This window comes from Lissotriton helveticus, chromosome 1_1 (assembly GCF_964261635.1).
Source record: "Lissotriton helveticus chromosome 1_1, aLisHel1.1, whole genome shotgun sequence".
NCBI lineage: Eukaryota > Metazoa > Chordata > Amphibia > Caudata > Salamandridae > Lissotriton > Lissotriton helveticus.
Window position 1 is genome coordinate 606,970,374 of NC_136057.1, and position 18,340 is coordinate 606,988,713.

The 18,340-nt window shown below is 50.1% G+C and overlaps 1 protein-coding gene across 1 annotated transcript in view; it reads right to left on the minus strand.

The window, feature by feature from the left end:
• Positions 1-515: 515 nt before the first annotated feature.
• INTS13 (integrator complex subunit 13) overlaps positions 516-18,340 on the minus strand; it is a 402,986-nt gene continuing 385,161 nt past the window's right edge. Inside the window, exons 16-17 of the mRNA XM_078674120.1 lie at positions 9,760-9,895; positions 516-770 (exon numbers count right to left, since the gene is read on the minus strand). Of these exons, the coding sequence (XP_078530246.1) occupies positions 731-770; positions 9,760-9,895 (176 nt within the window). The 3' untranslated portion in view covers positions 516-730. The remainder of the gene's footprint in view (positions 771-9,759; positions 9,896-18,340) is intronic.

The following is an 18,340-nucleotide window of genomic DNA, read 5'->3' on the forward strand; positions in this document are numbered from 1 at the left end:
CCACCACTATGAGGGTATTGCTCTGGGCACCTCTCGCTATCCAACAACCCACAATCCGTGAGACAGTCCTATTTCACTGTGCATGCGCATGATCAGTGTTTGCCTAAGACAACACAAATCAGCATTAGGCATTCAGACATCAGTACAGTTGGGCAGGGGTGTATATCCATTACCAAACGGAGGACTTTCCGCCCCAGCAGAAAGCATTCTGTAACTGCAGCAAGACTGCCAGGATTAGGAATTCTGTACTCATGCTAAAAGCATGGTTTGGAACAATCAAACCTGGGAGGCTATGATTTTTTCAAAATAAGAAAATTAAAAGTGAAGCTTTTTTGGTTACCTTATAACTTCAAAAACAGAGTTAAAGGAAATGTGCATTCATATCCAATTTTCAAGATCACATCGAACCTTAAAAATCTGAAAAAGGTTGTAGACGCAGTGCAATGTAAAATCTTTATATACATATTACAATACATTTTCATTGCTATCGAAAAAAAAGGAGAGCTACAATTCAATAAGAGCACAAAAACCTTTATACATGTAATTTAAAGAAAATTTTTCAGATTTAAAATTATTTATAGCACTTTACATTTTGCAGGGTGCAGGGAAATAGAAAATACTAAAAAACCAATGGAAACAATGTAACTTTGCGATTGCCTGGAAGTAAGAGCATGAAGTCCTCTGTACAATATTTGGTAAACACCATATTTACAGTAGCTCCAAAAAGGTTTCACTGTCTGCTGGCTTTTCCATTTTCTGTAACTTCCATCCTGAAACACAAAGCGGGAAATTATTCATTATACATATTTTTTTGTTTTGGTACACATAAATACACAAGTAAAGACACCTTTTTAAGACAACAATTCTTTCTTACAGAAATGTTCATTCTAAGTAAAATGTGTTATTACGTCTGGGCTATGTCACATAACAAGGAACCTGAGGGAATTCCAGGTGCATCTTTAATTTCACAATGTTAAAAATGTTGGGCGACAGTGCCATGCACATCATCCTCTATGTTAGCCTGGAGGGCAAAGGCTGAAATCTTGTTGGCTGCAAAGTGTAGGCCCAAAACTGAACATACACTTTTAAACAAAACAGGGAGCGCATATTTTATTACAAGATGAACACTCCAAAATAGCCCCAAGACTAGTTTCGGACCACTCATGTATCAGTCTAAAACTGAGCGGGTGCCATAACGAAGCCGTCCCCTGGAGGTGGCGTTTTAACAGGGTTATCAGACCCCGAGAACACAAGAAAGATAGAGGAGGTCATAACTGACTACCTAAGGCATAATGACTCCCCAGAGATTAGCGACAACACACTATGGGATGCCTTAAAAGCAACGGTCAGAGGCACAATAATTGGAATTAAGTCAAAAATGAACAAGAATACAAACCTGAGATTAAACAACTCGAGCAGGAGATCAAGAGGTTAGAATTAGACCATGCAAACACCACACAGGATAATAAGCTCCTAGCAAGACTAACACAGAACAAATACGAATATAACAAAATCCTGAGCGAGAGAGCAGGGTTGTGGTTCAACAAGGGTAAAGCCTTCAACCTATGTGAAGCCAACAGAGCTGGGAAGCTTCTTGCTTCCTACCTAAAACACAAACTCAACCAAATTGCGGTCTCATCTATCACAGACTCAAGCAATAAAACCCACACAAGACACAAAGACATCCTCAAGACATTCCAAGAGTTCTACTCAGAGCTCTACAGGAATGACCAGACCCTTAACCATGAGGACTGTACAAAATACCTCAACTGAATCGGGCTGCCGAAGCTAAGCACTGAAGACACAATCAGGCTAGGTCAGGAAATTAGCTGCGCTGAAATTGAAATGGCAGTGAAATCACTGAAGAAAAATAAAGCTCCGGGGCCAGACGGGTGCACAGCCGATTTCTATAAGAAGTGCATATGCTTAGGCTTGTTTTCTCCTGGTTACAAAACTGATTGCTTTAAACTAGCTATTGTCCTCTGCTAGATAGAAATGGCACTGTTAATAAAATTGTCCTTTCATGCTTACATCCAGGATGACAATTATCTGCTAGTAAATAACATTTTCGCTAGGACCTGCTCAGTGTGTATAGTTTTCTTTCTTAATTAACTGTATCGTTTATTGAGTGTTATGAAATGAATTGTACTATGGTGTTACAATAGCAAATAAACAAAAGAACAGAGCGTGCCCCATAACGGCTCATATTTTGCCTTTGCTTGCCACATTATTTAACCACCCCTCTGCTTTATTTGGTCTTGCACTGCCACCTAAGTCCAGTGGCTCTGGTTTTAGAGTAAATTGGAATGCACAGTGCAACAGTCTCAAAATGCTGCAGCCTTGTACTGAACAGAGCAAAAGATGATTATATGATGAAGACAAGTCAGATTACAGGTGGCACAGAAAAAGCGAATTTTGTATAACACTGAACTCCAAATTAAGAGGAGATCTAATAATAGGGCATGCTTCAGGTTGGGGTTGAGTCATGGGAATACCCTTGAAAGACTGTCTAGACGAATATGCCTTTCTGGAATGCGTGCTAGTTTTTTTTCTTCTTCAAATCGTTTTATTAACTTTCTCATCAAAGAAAAAGCTGTCACAGTACATCATTTGTCGTTAGAGGTGTTAACAACAGTATAAACATACCAGTGAGATGTACACAATAATCCGTGGATATGCGGTTTGGGGGCACAGAAATGCTGGTAACTGAGGCATCGGGATGGCGGGGGGGAAACCTGGGAAAAATGGGGGGGGGGGGGGGGGGGTCGGGGAACCATAAGGCGAAGTGGGATGTGGACATAACTGGTCGTGTGGCTGCAAGAGAGAGGGGAGACCGCATCCCAGTGGGGGAAAAAAACACCCCCCGGGGGAAGAAAAAAAGGGGGGGGGGAGGTAGAGAGGCAAAGACTGAGGCAGGGGAGCCGGATTAGACAGGTCGTGCAGGGCACATCTGTGGGGGCGGCGATGGGGGGGCGGTGGCATGGGGGGGAGGAGGGAGGCAGCAGGCGAGAGCTGGGTAGGCGAAATATGGTGCAGGGGGGACTAGGTCATGTGTATACTAGAGAGGCGTTGGTGCCGTCGGAGACGCGGTGGCGTATTGGGAGGTGTTCGGGGGGGTCACGTGTGTGGGCAAGCATGAACTGGTGAGATAAAGTGGCACTTTCCAAAGATATAGGATGTTTACGTTGGCCCTTTGCCTCCTCCTCCCGTAGCGTGTCCTCCTCCGCCATAGCCCATTTTTTAACCGCGCCCACCCATGTCTCGAATGAGGGCCCGGCAGCCACACGCCACTGCATGGCTATGTTCCTTTTGGCTAATACAGGGAGAGAGCAGCATATCTGACCTGTACCATGTGTGTCTTTGGCCTGCGAAAGACCCCCAACGCAACTGCCTCCCAGGAGCGCAAGTCTGTGAGGCCCGTGAGGGTGCAGATGGAGTCCAGTATGGCCGACTAGTACGGCCGAAGGGTCGGGCAACTCCAGAACATGTGTAGAAGGTGGGCAACTGGGGATTGACATCGGGGGCATAGGAACTGAGTGTCGGGGTAGAATCGCTGTAGGCACGCAGGGGACTGGTAGGCCCGGTGTAAAATGTAGTATTGTATATTTTTAAATCTTGCGTTTCTCGAAACTTTCTTAGGGAATTCCAGCGCCCTCTCCCATTCCCGGTCGTGCAGTTGTCGTCCGAACTCGTCCTCCCAGGTCGCCCTCAGAGTGAGTAACGGGTGGTGTGTGAGTTCCCTGATTGATTTATACAGCCATGTAACAAGGTGTCTACCGCAACCTATGTGAAGGATGGTGTGAACTACAGGGTGCGTCGCAGGTTCACCCGCTGTGAGGTCGCTGTGTGGGCGAAAGCAGTCTATGAGTTGACGATGTGTCAGAAACTGTCCTGGTGGGAGGTTGTGGTCTTCCATGAGTCCGTCGTACGGGCGTAGCTGCCCCTCCATGAACAGTGCCTCCGCCTCCGTGACCCCCGCATCCGTCCATGTGTGCACCATAGTGCTCGTGAAGTATGAGTCCCCCCGGGGTCACCCCGCCAGTGGTAGTCGTGGGGAATAACAAGAGGTCCCTGGCGCCATACGGTGAATTCGCATCATACATTGGCGGGCCACAGACACCTGTAAGGGATAGGTTTGGCGAGGCTTGGTGCCGGGAAGCAGCAGATGAGAGATTTCTGGTATGGGGATAGGGCCGTGTGGCGTTTGCGTTTCCCCGGAGTGTCTGTCAGCTGTCCAGTACGACAGCCACTGGAGCTGTGCTGCCAGGAAGTACTACTCGAAGTCGGGGGCGCCCAGGCCCCCCTGAGTGGTGGGTAGCTGGAGCTTGGCGAGGGCAATTCTATGTCGGCTATTTCCCCACACAAGTGTGCGCAGTAACTTGTCCAACTCTCTGAAAAAGCTTCTGGGTGGCACAACCGGTAGATTGGTGAAGTAATACAGTAGCCGGGGGACGATGACCATTTTAGCGAGCGCTATACGGCCGATAGGGGCCAGCGGGAGGGTTTTCCAGAAGCCCACCGAGGCGCGGACACTGGCGAGAACTCTACAATGATTGCCCTCGTAGATGTCAGAGGGTGAGCGATAGAGGCAGACCCCTAGATAACGAGGGGTGCCCGAGGTCCAAGAGAGGGTCTGCGTACCGATCCGGACTTCCCGAGGATCAGAGGGATGGTGCAGGGGATACACCGCTAACTTCTCCCAGTTCACTCGGAGGCCGGATGCCTCTGCAAACTGGGACAGGGTCATCCATATGGGGGTTAAGTCCTCGGCGATGTCCCGAACATACAGTAGAAGATCGTCCGCATACATAGAGACACAGTGGATCGTACCGGCCAAGGGAATGCCCCAGGCTACGCCCTCCCGGCGTAGATGGATCGCCAAAGGCTCCACGGCTAGGGCAAAGATCAATGGTGACAGGGGGCAGCCCTGCCTGGTGGCCCTCTCAACACGCAGCGGGGCCGAGATGTATTTGCCAAGCCTAACCCGAGACGTTAGGTTAGTGTAAAGAAGCTGAGTGTATTGGAGTAGGGTGGGACCAATTCCCGTCCGGCGGAGAACTGCAAGGAGGTATGGCCAGGTCACTGTATCAAAAGCTTTCTCGAGATCTAAAATAATGCATGCCGCACGTGGAAAGGCGTCTCCCACCTGATCTTGAATATGAAAGACCCGTCTGATATTCTGGGACGTGTTCCTGCCGGGGACGAAACCGTTTTGGTCTGGGTGTACTAGGGGGCGGAGTATCTGCTCGAAGCGGGTGGCCAGAATTTTCCCCAGGAGTGTGCAGTCAGCGCAGAGAAGCGTGATGGGGCGGTAGGAGGACAGCTGTTGCGGGTCTCTGTGCGGTTTGAGAAAGGAGACAATTACCGATTCCCGGAGAGACTGTGGGAGTTCCCTCCGATCGAAAGCGTCCGCAAACATGGTGGTCAACCGGGGGGTCAACATTGTGTAGAATGTACTGTAGTATTCAAGAGGTAGCCCATCCAGGCCTGGGGCCTTGTTCCGGGCCAGGGAGCGTATTGCACTGGAGACGTCGGCCGCTGTAAGTTTCGCATCTAGGGCATCCCTGTTTGCCTCTGTGATATGGGGAAGTAGCAGCGGGTCCAAGAACTAGGAGACTGCCTCCTGCCTATAGTGTGTCTGGGTGCTGTACACGTCCGCATAATAGTGTTGAAACGCATCAAGTATGTCTTGTTGAGAGCGCACCTGAGTACCCGCGGGAGTCCGAATTTCAGTGATGGGTGTCGCGTCCGAGTCTTGACGCGCCAACCACGCCAATAGTGTACTAATTTTTGCACGCTCCTTATGTACTCGCGTCGCATAAGCACGGAAATTAAATTTCCGCATGTCTGTCAGCGCCGTGACGTACTTTGTTTTGGCCTCGGCTACCTTGGCCACCGTGACCGAATGGGCATCTTCTTTCTTGGTGAGTGTTGCTGGGGTACGCTCTGAGTCGGCGAGTGTGCGTTCAAGTGTGCGACGGGCCCCCGTTATCTGCTTAATACAAGCGCCCCGTGCAACTACTTTGAACGCGTCCCATTCCACGAGTCTGGAGGTGGCAGTCCCTGTGTTGTGGGTAAAATATTCTTGGATCGTCTGCGCGTGATCGTGTCTAAATACCTGGTCCGTGAGGCAGTTCTTCGGGAGGCGCCAAGTGGGAACCGGAGGGTGGGGCGGCCTCCAACGGAGACCAAGGATGTGAGCGTCGTGGCCTGAGATCACGCGGCTCAGGTAGTCGGTGTGTCGGACTTTGGGTATTACTGACGGAGTGCAGATAAATCTGTCAAGTCTGGTCCGCAGATTATGTGGGACGAAGTGAAAGGAGTACAACCGGCTGAGGGGATAGTGCGTTCTCCAAGCGTCTACTAGTGACCAGTGTGCGACCCAGCGGCGGAACCTTCCAGAACGTGTGTGGGCTGGGGAATGTGGGGGTGGTGGGTGGGACCTGTCGAGTGTAACGTCTAGCTCGCAGTTATAGTCACCCCCCAATATCCACGGGAACGTGGCGAATTGGACCAGCACCCCCGAAAGGGAATCCCAGTACCTATCCTGCTCTACATTGGGAGCGTAGATGCTACCTAATAGGACTGGCTGTCCGTCTAGCAGGCCCTCCAGCAGGACATACCTCCCCTCCTTGTCCACTACCCTGCGTGTCTCCCGAAAGGGGGTGCCTGGGCGAACCCAGATGAGCGCGCGCGAATGCAGAGTATGATGTAGCGCATAGAATTCCAAACCAACAGGATCTCAGTTTGTCTGCCTCCGCCGCTGTAAGATGCGTTTCTTGTAGGATCGCGATTTGGGCCTGTTGGCGCTTAATGTATGCGAAGGCCGTGTATCTTTTACGTGGCGTGTGTACGCCACGCACATTCAGGGTGAGTATATTGATGTCTGCGTGCGGCATGGGTTGGCATGTGTAAGGCGCACTGAGCCTGGATATGGCAGCTCAAACACGTCCGTGATCACGGTGGCGCTGTGAGTGTAGATCACCCCCGTGTGCCCCCCTTCGCGTGTGGCGCATGCCCTTGTGCTCATGTCTTCAGTGGGGTGTAGGGGATGAAGGTGCAGGGTAAACAAAACCAACAACTGGATGGGAAAACTGTCCCAATACATGGGGCGCATCGACAATCTCGATGCGTCTAAACTAGCTCTCCTAGAACCAGGGAGCGAACAGTCAAATCTTCGGGCTGGCAGGCCGAGCCTGCGAGGCGGGTTCCTTTACGGGCGGTTGCAGGAGAAATGATCGTCCATTCGGGGTGTGCTGTGTCCATCATGTCCTGATAGGGAGCGTGGGCGTTCCCCGGCGGAGTGCCCACCAGTAACGATCCTCCAGCGGAGCATGTTGTCGGGTTGCAGCATTGATATCATTATTGAGCAGAATCAGCGATCAAGGGCGTGACTGGGGGCATGGTGACGGGATCATCTATGGGATGAAGTAAGTTACTGTCCTCCTCGCTGCTTGACGAGAAAAGATAGGGGATCCCCGCGGTGTCATCCTCCGATTGGGGAGCTCCAAGGTCCGCCACGGCCTGAAGGGCCTTGCGACGTTCCTGCATGAGCTGTTCCAAGTCCGGCGATTCAACATCTTGGCGTTTGGTGGGATCTCTTCAGTTCTGTTGTCCCTGCTGTTGCTGTTGTTGGGTGGCTCTCTTCCTGTTGCGGGGCGCCATTTGGTTGCGTTTCTGGGACTGAGTCGTTGTCATCGATCCACGCGCACAGTGGAGATCAGCCCAGTCACACGCTTCCTCGGCCGTGGAAAAACAGTGCGTGGAACCGGCGTGAATTACTTTCAGGCGGGCAGGGAAGGGTAGGGAGTACTGTACATCATTCTCCCGTAGGCGCCGTTTCACGTCAAGGAAGGACGCCCTGAGTTTTTGTACTGCCTTGGCGTAGTCCGGGAAGATCATGACGTGTTGGTTTTCGACCTGCAGAGCACTGCATCTCGGTCTTGGAAATGGAGAAATTTCGCCAGTAGTGGGCGAGGGGCCTTGCCGGCTATCTGTCTTCCGGTTGAGACCCGGTGGGCACGTTCCAGCGAGAAGAAGGCGGTGCGGTCCTTAGTCGGTTTGAAGGATTTCACCCAGGCCTCCATATATTCGATGGGGTGCGCCCCCTCGACTCCTTCCGGCAGACCTATCACACGTATGTTGCAGCGCCGGGAGCGTCCTTCCAAATCGTCCACCCGGTCCTCCACCTCGGCCAGACGGTCCATGGCCGTTCGAAGGGTTAGTTGCTGGGACTTTAGAGTGGGCTGTACTTCTGCCAGAGTCTTCTCCCCCTCCCGGACCCTATCCGACAGTTTCCACTGGTCGTCGCGGATTAGCTTAATGTCTGTGTTAAGAGTGCCCAGGCGTTCTTCCATGGATGCCCTGGAGAGTTCAATGGCCGCGTGGACTCGATCCAGTTTGTCGGATATGGTAGGGTCATGTTATGGCGGCGGTGTTTTTCCTAGGGTGTTAGTGCGGGGTTGGTTTTTCGGCGCTCTTTCAGGGACCACCATCTGCTGCCTGGACCTTGGCTTCCCCATGGCGAGGATCCGAGGCGCGGTGCCCGCGTTCATCTTCTGCGAGCACAAGTCTGGGGCCGGGGCGTCTGTGGCTCGTGTGGCAGTCGTGTGACTCGTAGCCTTCTTGTGGTAGGGGGTGTAGTGTGCTCTAAGGTCTCCAGCGCCCCAGCGGGGGCCGCCTCGTTGCGTCGCCAGCTGTGCTCGTCTGGGGGGCTCCACCACGCACAGTCTATCCTGCGCCGTCTCTCTCAGCATACCCTCGCTTACAAGCAGGGTGGGGGATCACCTCTCCACTGTACTCTGGTTCTCAACCAGCTGTGGGGGACACGCGTGCATCCAGGGGGATTCACCCTCCGCGGAAGGACCCGTGGTGGGGCTTAGTTTCTGTCCAATTCAAGCAAGTGTGGCCGCCATCTTAAGGTTAGGCACCGGCCTTTGGGAGGCTGGCGCGCCAGTAGAGTGTCCAGGTCGGCAGGGGGTATCACAGGGGGGAGGGGGCGCGAGGTTGCTATCCAGGTGTGTAACTCACCCCCAGGAGTCAGCTCATCAGGCCTCCGGGAGGGTCGTCAACGTCGGGGTTGTCCCATCGCGTCCGCCATTTTGAAAGCAGGCAGGTGCCTTCGTGAAGAGCTCTCGCCAATTATCCTGTTTCCCGGGGAGGGAAACTGGGTCTCCTGGGCTGTCGCGTGTGCTGGGGGGGGTCAAGGCCCCCTCAGACACCCGTAGCGGTTCGTGGTGTGGCGGCGTCTCCCCACGTCACCGGGCCGTCTCCGCCGCTACGGGGGTGTTCTTCAGCGGTCCACCAGCATTAGGCACGAGTATTGGGCATTCCAACCGGGGGCAGACAGGGTCGCCGTGTCTCTGATGTTATTCACTTGTGCCCGCTGGACAGTGCAGGCTTGGGCGAATCGCGGTGGTCAGCCCCGTCCCGGCCCTCGCTGAGCCGCCGCCATCTTGGGCTCCGGTCCGCGGGACCGAGTCGGCACCGGTGTCTGCACGTACGATGTAGGGCAGCCGGGTTTCACTGCAGCCCCCGACTTCTCTGGTGATCCCGTGTCCGGAGGTGTGTTCTGGACCTCGAAAGGACGAGGATCCACTGGCTATCGGGCCGCCCGACTGCGGAGCCTCAGCAGTCGCCATCGTGGCCCGCTAAGCCACGCCCCCTCTCTGGAATGCGTGCTGTTAATACAACCGATGCATACTTATGTTAAAGAACAGGAAGCTTTATCAACAAATGACATATATCAAAAATACAAACCCATTTTCCTCTTTCAGATTTTGGTATAACTCAGCTTTGTTGTTGATAGAGTTTAGACGCCCAGCAAATTCTTGGTGCTTCTTGGAGTTGGCAGTGTTAATTCTATTGCTCCACAGGGACAGCAAAGACATAGGCCCTGCAAAAAACAAAGGTTGGAATGCAAATAAAATAAGCATTATAAATAAAATGTATTATGCTAATTATTAATTTAGTAAACAGACATATACTCACAGAAATGTGATTTTCACTGACATCTATTTAAAGGTAAATGTTTTAAAAAGTAGTGTATATTTACTGTATAAAAATTCTAACATTTTAACACATGTAAACAGCATCTGTTAAAAACAAATAGTAAAGGTGACATACTCGTACCACACATAATACATGCAGTAGGAATAAAAGAAAATATCATTCGTTTTGGAACAACTTCTCAAGAAGATCAATACAACAGATTCAATTCATACAATACAAAATAACATGGCAATATTATATTTTATCCAAATATATTTACATGACTAAGAACTTACTAGATAGCATTTTAGGACAGTTTGTGGTGCAAGCACAAACATCATGACTTGTTCAGCTTTGTTTACATTATTTGTGAAGAAAATTAACTGAAGAATCTTCTGCGGTAACCTTACAGCTAAAGATGATGAATAGAACACATTCCACATGTCGCCCAAAACAGTGTCCATCAGTTCGCCCCCTCTCCCCATTATTAAATCTCATTGGAAGGCCGACGCTTCTTAAGCGTAACACATTTTCTCAGTGTATGATCAATTACCAATGACAGACGAGGCTGCCTATCTTTTCAACTCATCTGAGTCGCTTATAAAATTTAATTTGACGATTGCCCTACTTCGCCATGACGCTACTCTCAGAGACAGTCAATTTAATTCATTACTTCAACTGACTTGTACTTGACCAAGAGAATAAATCAGTAAGTTAAAAACTAAGATTCTGCAGTTTATAGTTGAGATCTTTTGTACAGTTAAAAGCACAGCAAAGATCTAAATGCAACACCCGCCTAATAATATCTCACCAAGTATTTGATGTGGCAAGAAGAATTTGATCATCTCCTCTGATTTCGTCCACAAAAGCTTCATATTGGGCTATAGCTGTCATTATTTTTAATCGAAGAACCTCACAGGAGAAACTGTTATTCATTAATGCAGGATATTTTAAAAAGTTTCCTTCAATTTTATGTAAAAAAAAAATCTTATAAGGATAATACTAAACCCCTCATTACAGAGCATGCAGAACCGTAGTTTCATATACCTTAAAAACTATGCAGTTACAACCATGTCATAATGCCCAGATAGTTTTTCGTTTTATATGGAAGAGATGTCACCTATTCTGGGTGACTACAGTGCAAAGGTACACATCCATGGCCCTGCGAAACACCAAGAGTGACCTGGAATTCTGGGGGTCGTTACCCCTGTCGGCCGCGGGGCGAGTGGCACTTCTGAAAATGATCACCCTCCCCCGGTTGCTCTACTACTTTGGGACACTGCCTCTCTGGATACCGGGGAGATACTTCACCCAGCTCAACTCCATGATCTCGGGCTTCCTATGGGGTTTGGGGAGGCGCAGGGTGGCTTTGCCTACCCTGATGCGCCCAAGACGGGAGGGAGGTCTTGCAGCGCCTGATTTTGAGACCTACTACCATGCTGCCCAATTCCAATGGTTTACCCAAAGATTAGCGAGATGATTGGGCTTGGAAATAGCTCAGAGAGACTGGGACGCAGAGATGCACCATCTGGCGCGGACCCTTCTGCGCCTCCCACTGCGGATGGGAGAGACCCCATGGGACCTCTGGGTCCTGAGACTCTGCTGGAATAGGGCCCTACGTCGCCAGAAAGGTGGCTTGGCGTACTCGCCTGAGATTCCGATATGGCTCTGCATGGAACTCCCCCATGGGGGGAATTGTCAGCGGCTGCATGAGTGGGAAGAGTTCGGAATCTCCACCCTCGGAGATCTGTATGAAGATGGTGCACTCCTGCCGTTCCAAGAACTGGTGGACAGGCATGAATTACCGGCGCAGGACTTCTTTCTTCACGCGGCCTTGATGACTGCGGTGTGCAAACACTGGAAGGGAGGACTGAAGGAGCCGCGGATTTTCCTTCCTTGCCAATATGTAGTCACCTCTGCGGGGAGGGTTAAGGCGGTCACGTGTCTGTACCGCAGATTGACACAGGGCTTGAGAACCCCACTGGAAAGATTGCGCGCTAAATGGGAGATAGACTTGGGAATTCCCATCGAGCCTAAGCCTCGGGAAAGGCTGATGGCAAGAGCGGGGAAATGCTCCCGAAACGCCAGATTCCAACTCATCCAATTTTACGTGTATCATCGGGCGTATCTCACTCCTTCTAAATTCAATGAGTTCTTCGACTACCACGCCACCTGTCCACGATGCAGACTGGAGGATGCAGGGTACATGCACATGTTCTGGGATTGCCCTATCCTTTGAGGTTACTGGGGAGGCATACTGGCCAAATTGACTGAGGTAACAGAGAGGGACCTGCAAAGTACCCCGGCTGTGTGTCTACTGCACTGGTTCCCCCACACTGCCCGCAACAAAACTATCAGCAGGTTTTTGGATCTGGGGCTGGTCCTAGCCAAGCGTGAAATCACCAGCCATTGGAAAGAGGCCGCAGGTCCTAACGCGGGGCGTTGGCTCAGAGAGTTTCTTAAATGGGCAGACCACGAGGGGACGCTCCAACTCCAACTAGATCGCAGAACTGACAATGACAAGCTGTGGGACACAGTCAGAGCCTGGGTAGCACTGACAGGACTACTCAAAGACCCAACTGACGACAAGGACGGATCCCCCTGATGTCACCTACCATTCAGATTGTACAGGGCCTACGGCGAGGGCAGTGGGATGACCAAGTAGTTGGGCAGAGGGGCCCCCTGATCGAGCGTAGCCTCCCGGGCGATGATTAGGCCACTGGCACAGGGTTCACTAGGAGTGGGCGGAACACAATGTGAGCGACACACATAGTGCTGCAGAAGCGGCATGTCTGCGGGGAGGGGGGAGGGCATGGGGGGAAGGGTAGAGAGGGGTTGAGTTTGCGTATGTTTGGAGGGGGGAGGGAGGAGGTGGAGAGTTGGATTATCGGCTACCTGACCTATTGCAGAGTAAGAAGTCTATGATTATCAAGCTCGAGTGCTAAACAGCGGAAGTCCCGAGGGCTTTTGTTGCTAGGTGGCGACGGTGTAACACCTGTCACCGGTACGAATGGGCACTGCACGCTGAGTTTGCAGGGAATGTAACGGACTTGCAGAAGGGTGAAGCAATATACTATTAAACCTGCATTGACACCTAAGGCATGAGGAGCGCAGTTGACATGCCACGATACTTTACAAAAAATGTATGTTCTTAATATATGAAAACTCAATAAAATCTGTTTAAAAAAAAAAAGGTACACATCCATTTTTTTTAGCAACACCTCGCCAACCTCTTACAGGCCTTCTATATTTTGGAATAAACAATATTTTACATTTCAATACATTTTTTTAAAAAAAACTATTTAAGATTAAATGCAGGGCCGAGAGGCCACAACATAATCCTATAGGAATTAGATCTAATAGAATATGATTGTCTGCATATAGCAGCATTTCAGTGCTTTCTCAGGATTGGTTCTTACACCATTGCTGGGAGGTCAAGCATGTAAACAGTTTTTTCTAAAATAGATACCCATTTTACGGTTTAAAAGTTTTCAATGCACCCTCGTTGTTGATAGAGCTGAGAGACAGCAAATTCTTGATGTTAGAAGTGTTAAACCAATAAGAGTTCCAATATGCACCCCATGTGTGAGCAATTTCTTGTTATTTATTTGCTTAGTTCTCTGTCTGCTCTCATAAGGATTTGGCACCAAGAACCTGTATGCAGTTCTATCAGCAACTTTAATACACTCCGGGGGTGTTTTGGGCGGGGGGATTGGGAGAGGGCAGCCCAAAAAAAAAAAATCTGCAAAAAATGCAGTGATTCCACAACGCTCTTGCGGTATTGGGGAAAAACATTATGTCAGAGCCTACCACCATGGCTGTATTCATGATCCTCCAGAGACCCCAGTGGTCTGGTGAGCAAAGAAACAATGGATTTAACCCAGCTCTGTGACTTGGGGTGAATGTTTTATTTAATCAGCATTCCATCCATCATCTGTTCTTTTTGCATTTGTTACGCTAAGTCGGAAGGGTAAGCCCAGGCTATGCCACTGGATTCAGGCTAGCCTGGCTGATATCAATCAATCAATCAGGAGTTTGTTAAAGCGCGACTACTCACCCGTAAGGGTCTCAAGGCGCTAGGGGTTGGGGGGGGTTGGGGGGGTGCAGGTTCCATTCCATCAAGGAGGGGGTCTGTCGAAGAGCCAGGTTTTGAGGTTTCTTGCGAAGATGGGGAGCGATGTTGTCTGTCTGAGGTGGAGCGGAAGGGCGTTCCATGCTTTGGCCGCGAGGAAGGAGAAGGAGCGGCCTCCCGATCTGGTCTTTCTGGTGCGGGGGACCACAGCGTAGGAAAGCTGGGCTGATCGTAGGGTCCTTTGGGGTGCGTGGAATTTGAGTCGGCTGTTCAGGTATGCTGGTCTGGTGCCGTGGAGGGCCTTGTGTGCGTGGGTGAGCATCTTAAAGGTGATTCTCGCCTCGACGGGGAGCCAGTGGAGTGTGCGCAGGTGCTGGGAGATGTGGCAGTGTTTTGGCAGGTTGAGGACCAGTCTTGCGGCGGCGTTCTGGATGTTCTGTAGCTTGCGGATGAGGTTTTTGTTTATTCCGGCGTAGAGTGCGTTGCCGTAGTCGAGTCTGCTGGTGACCAGGGCGTGAGTGACTGTCTTTCGGTGTTCGAGGGGGATCCATTTGAAGGTCTTACGAAGGAGGCGGAGGGTGTGGAAGCAGGAAGATGAGACAGAGTTGATCTGGCGGTCCATTTTGAGCTCGGAGTCCAGGATGATTCCCAGGTTGCGTGCGTGGTCTGTGGGGGTTGGCGGGTTTCCGAGGGCGGTGGGCCACCAGGTGTCACTCCAGGCGTCGGGGTTTGGGCCCATGATGAGTACTTCTGTTTTGTTGGTGTTTAGTTGTAGGCAGCTGTTTTTCATCCATTTGGCGACGGCTTCCATGCCTTCTCGAAAGTTGCGTCTGGCGGTGTTGGGCTCGTTGGATAGGGAGAGGATGAGCTGGGTGTCGTCTGCATATGACACGATGTTGAGTCCGTAGGTTCTGACGATGGGGGCAAGTGGAGCCATGTAGACGTTGAAGAGCGTCGGGCTGAGGGAGGAGCCCTGGGGGACTCCGCAGGTGATAGGTGTGGGGTCCGAGAGGAAAGGGGGGAGTCTGACCCGCTGCGTCCTGCTGGAGAGGAAGGAGCAGATCCAGTCGAGGGCCTTGTCCTGGATTCCTGCATCGTAGAGTCTGCGTATTAGGGTGCGGTGGGAGACTGTGTCGAACGCCGCTGATAGGTCGAGGAGGATGAGGGCTACTGTTTCTCCTTTGTCCAGTAAGGTGCGGATGTCGTCTGTTGCGGCGAGGAGGGCGGTTTCCGTACTGTGGTTTTTTCTGAAGCCGGATTGGGAGGAGTCGAGGATGTTGTGTTCTTCAATGAATGTGGCGAGTTGGCTGTTGATAAGGGGTGATACCCTGACACTCGTCCTAGGATGCTTATTTTCGGTGCAGGGAGGATTTTGCCTGGCAGTTCGGGCTGGACTGTTCCCATGAGAAGCAGGGTCAAGTCTGATTTGCATATGGCTGGGTCCAAACTGGAATGGCTTGGCGAGCAAAAAAACAATGGATTTAACCCAGATCTGTGACTGGGTATGAATGTTTTATTTGTTTAGCATTCCGTCCATAATCTGTTCCTTTTCCATTTGTTGCCCTAAGTGGGAAGAGCAGGCACAGACGTGGGTCCCATGATCACTATTTTTGGAAAAGGGGGGTGGTGATGGACAGAGTTTCTGAATGATGCAGAATACTCTTACCAAGTCAATAGATCATGGTTTTAATCCACTGGGACAGGAACAGACTAATTTGCATATAGCCAGGTTCTGAGCTGGGATGGTGCAGTGAGCTAAAAAACGGTGATGGATTAAAACCATGATCTCTTGACTTGGTAAGAGTATTCTGCATCATTCAGAAACTCTGTCCATCACCACCCCCCTTTTCCAAAATCGGTTTTATCCACACTATGTGTGGGAGGGTATACTCAGACGTGAGTCCCTTGCTCATTGCACCATCAGGATTCAAGCAAGCCGGGTCGAAGAAGGCTGTGATGCCAGAAACCGGTCCCCGGAAGCTTGTTTCCTTCCCAGTATAAGAATTGGCTTGGTAGTTTGGTTTGCCCTGTTCCCATCATGCACTGGGACAGGAACAGACTAATTTGCATATAGCCAGGTTCTGAGCTGGGATGGTGCAGAGAGCTAAAAAACGGTGATGGATTAAAACCATGATCTCTTGACTTGGTAAGAGTATTCTGCATCATTCAGAAACTCTGTCCATCACCACCCCCCTTTTCCAAAATCGGTTTTATCCACACTATGTGTGGGAGGGTATAATCAGACGTGAGTCCCTTGCTCATTGCACCATCAGGATTCAAGCAAGCCGGGTCGAAGAAGGCTGTGATGCCAGAAACCGGTCCCCGGAAGCTTGTTTCCTTCCCAGTATAAGAATTGGCTTGGTAGTTTGGTTTGCCCTGTTCCCATCATGCACTGGGACAGGAACAGACTAATTTGCATATAGCCAGGTACTGAGCTGGGATGGTGCAGTGAGCTAAAAAACGGTGATGGATTAAAACCATGATCTCTTGACTTGGTAAGAGTATTCTGCATCATTCAGAAACTCTGTCCATCACCACCCCCCTTTTCCAAAATCGGTTTTATCCACACTATGTGTGGGAGGGTATACTCAGACGTGAGTCCCTTGCTCATTGCACCATCAGGATTCAAGCAAGCCGGGTCGAAGAAGGCTGTGATGCCAGAAACCGGTCCCCGGAAGCTTGTTTCCTTCCCAGTATAAGAATTGGCTTGGTAGTTTGGTTTGCCCTGTTCCCATCATGCACTGGGACAGGAACAGACTAATTTGCATATAGCCAGGTTCTGAGCTGGGATGGTGCAGTGAGCTAAAAAACGGTGATGGATTAAAACCATGATCTCTTGACTTGATAAGAGTATTCTGCATCATTCAGAAACTCTGTCCATCACCACCCCCCTTTTCCAAAATCGGTTTTATCCACACTATGTGTGGGAGGGTATACTCAGACGTGAGTCCCTTGCTCATTGCACCATCAGGATTCAAGCAAGCCGGGTCGAAGAAGGCTGTGATGCCAGAAACCGGTCCCCGGAAGCTTGTTTCCTTCCCAGTATAAGAATTGGCTTGGTAGTTTGGTTTGCCCTGTTCCCATCATGCACTGGGACAGGAACAGACTAATTTGCATATAGCCAGGTTCTGAGCTGGGATGGTGCAGTGAGCTAAAAAACGGTGATGGATTAAAACCATGATCTCTTGACTTGGTAAGAGTATTCTGCATCATTCAGAAACTCTGTCCATCACCACCCCCCTTTTCCAAAATCGGTTTTATCCACACTATGTGTGGGAGGGTATACTCAGACGTGAGTCCCTTGCTCATTGCACCATCAGGATTCAAGCAAGCCGGGTCGAAGAAGGCTGTGATGCCAGAAACCGGTCCCCGGAAGCTTGTTTCCTTCCCAGTATAAGAATTGGCTTGGTAGTTTGGTTTGCCCTGTTCCCATCATGCACTGGGACAGGAACAGACTAATTTGCATATAGCCAGGTTCTGAGCTGGGATGGTGCAGTCAGCTAAAAAACGGTGATGGATTAAAACCATGATCTCTTGACTTGGTAAGAGTATTCTGCATCATTCAGAAACTCTGTCCATCACCACCCCCCTTTTCCAAAATCCCATGATCACTATGCCACCAGATTCAAACTAGCCTCAGTGATGATACCCCAAAACCAGTCCCAGGATGCTTGTTTCCAGTCCGTGGAGGACCTGGCCCAGCAGTTCGGGCTGGACAGTTCCCATGGGAGGCAGAGTCAAGACTGATTGCAAATGGCTGGGGCCAAACTGGAATGGCGCGGCGAGAAAAAAATTAATGATGGATTTAAGCAAGATCTGTGACTGGGGGGAGGGGGGGTGAATGTTTGATTTGTTCAGCATTCCGTCTCTCATATGTTCTTTTTCCACATTGTTTGCAGACAGTAAAACTCTCATGCGATTACAACACAGAGTAATAAAATGCATCTAGGAAGCACAGTGTACAATCTATGCAAAACTTGTCCAAAGAGCAACTAATCACTTAAAATAAACAAGGTCTGAATGTGCTATAGATCATACTTCATGGGGTCTTTCTACTGTGGTGAAAAGTTTACAGATAGCCCATCTTCACGAAGTACCTGGTGCACACAGTCTTCTATGTTAAGTAGAAATTGTCACACTTAGACAATTCTGTCAAATAACTCAAGGCTGTTTATAATACTTAGTATTTAGTCCGTAGAATCTTTGCCCTATTGGAAAAGTTTTCTGCAGTACCAAAAAGCTTGAGTAGAATTTGGTGTCACAGGCACTCAGAGTTAT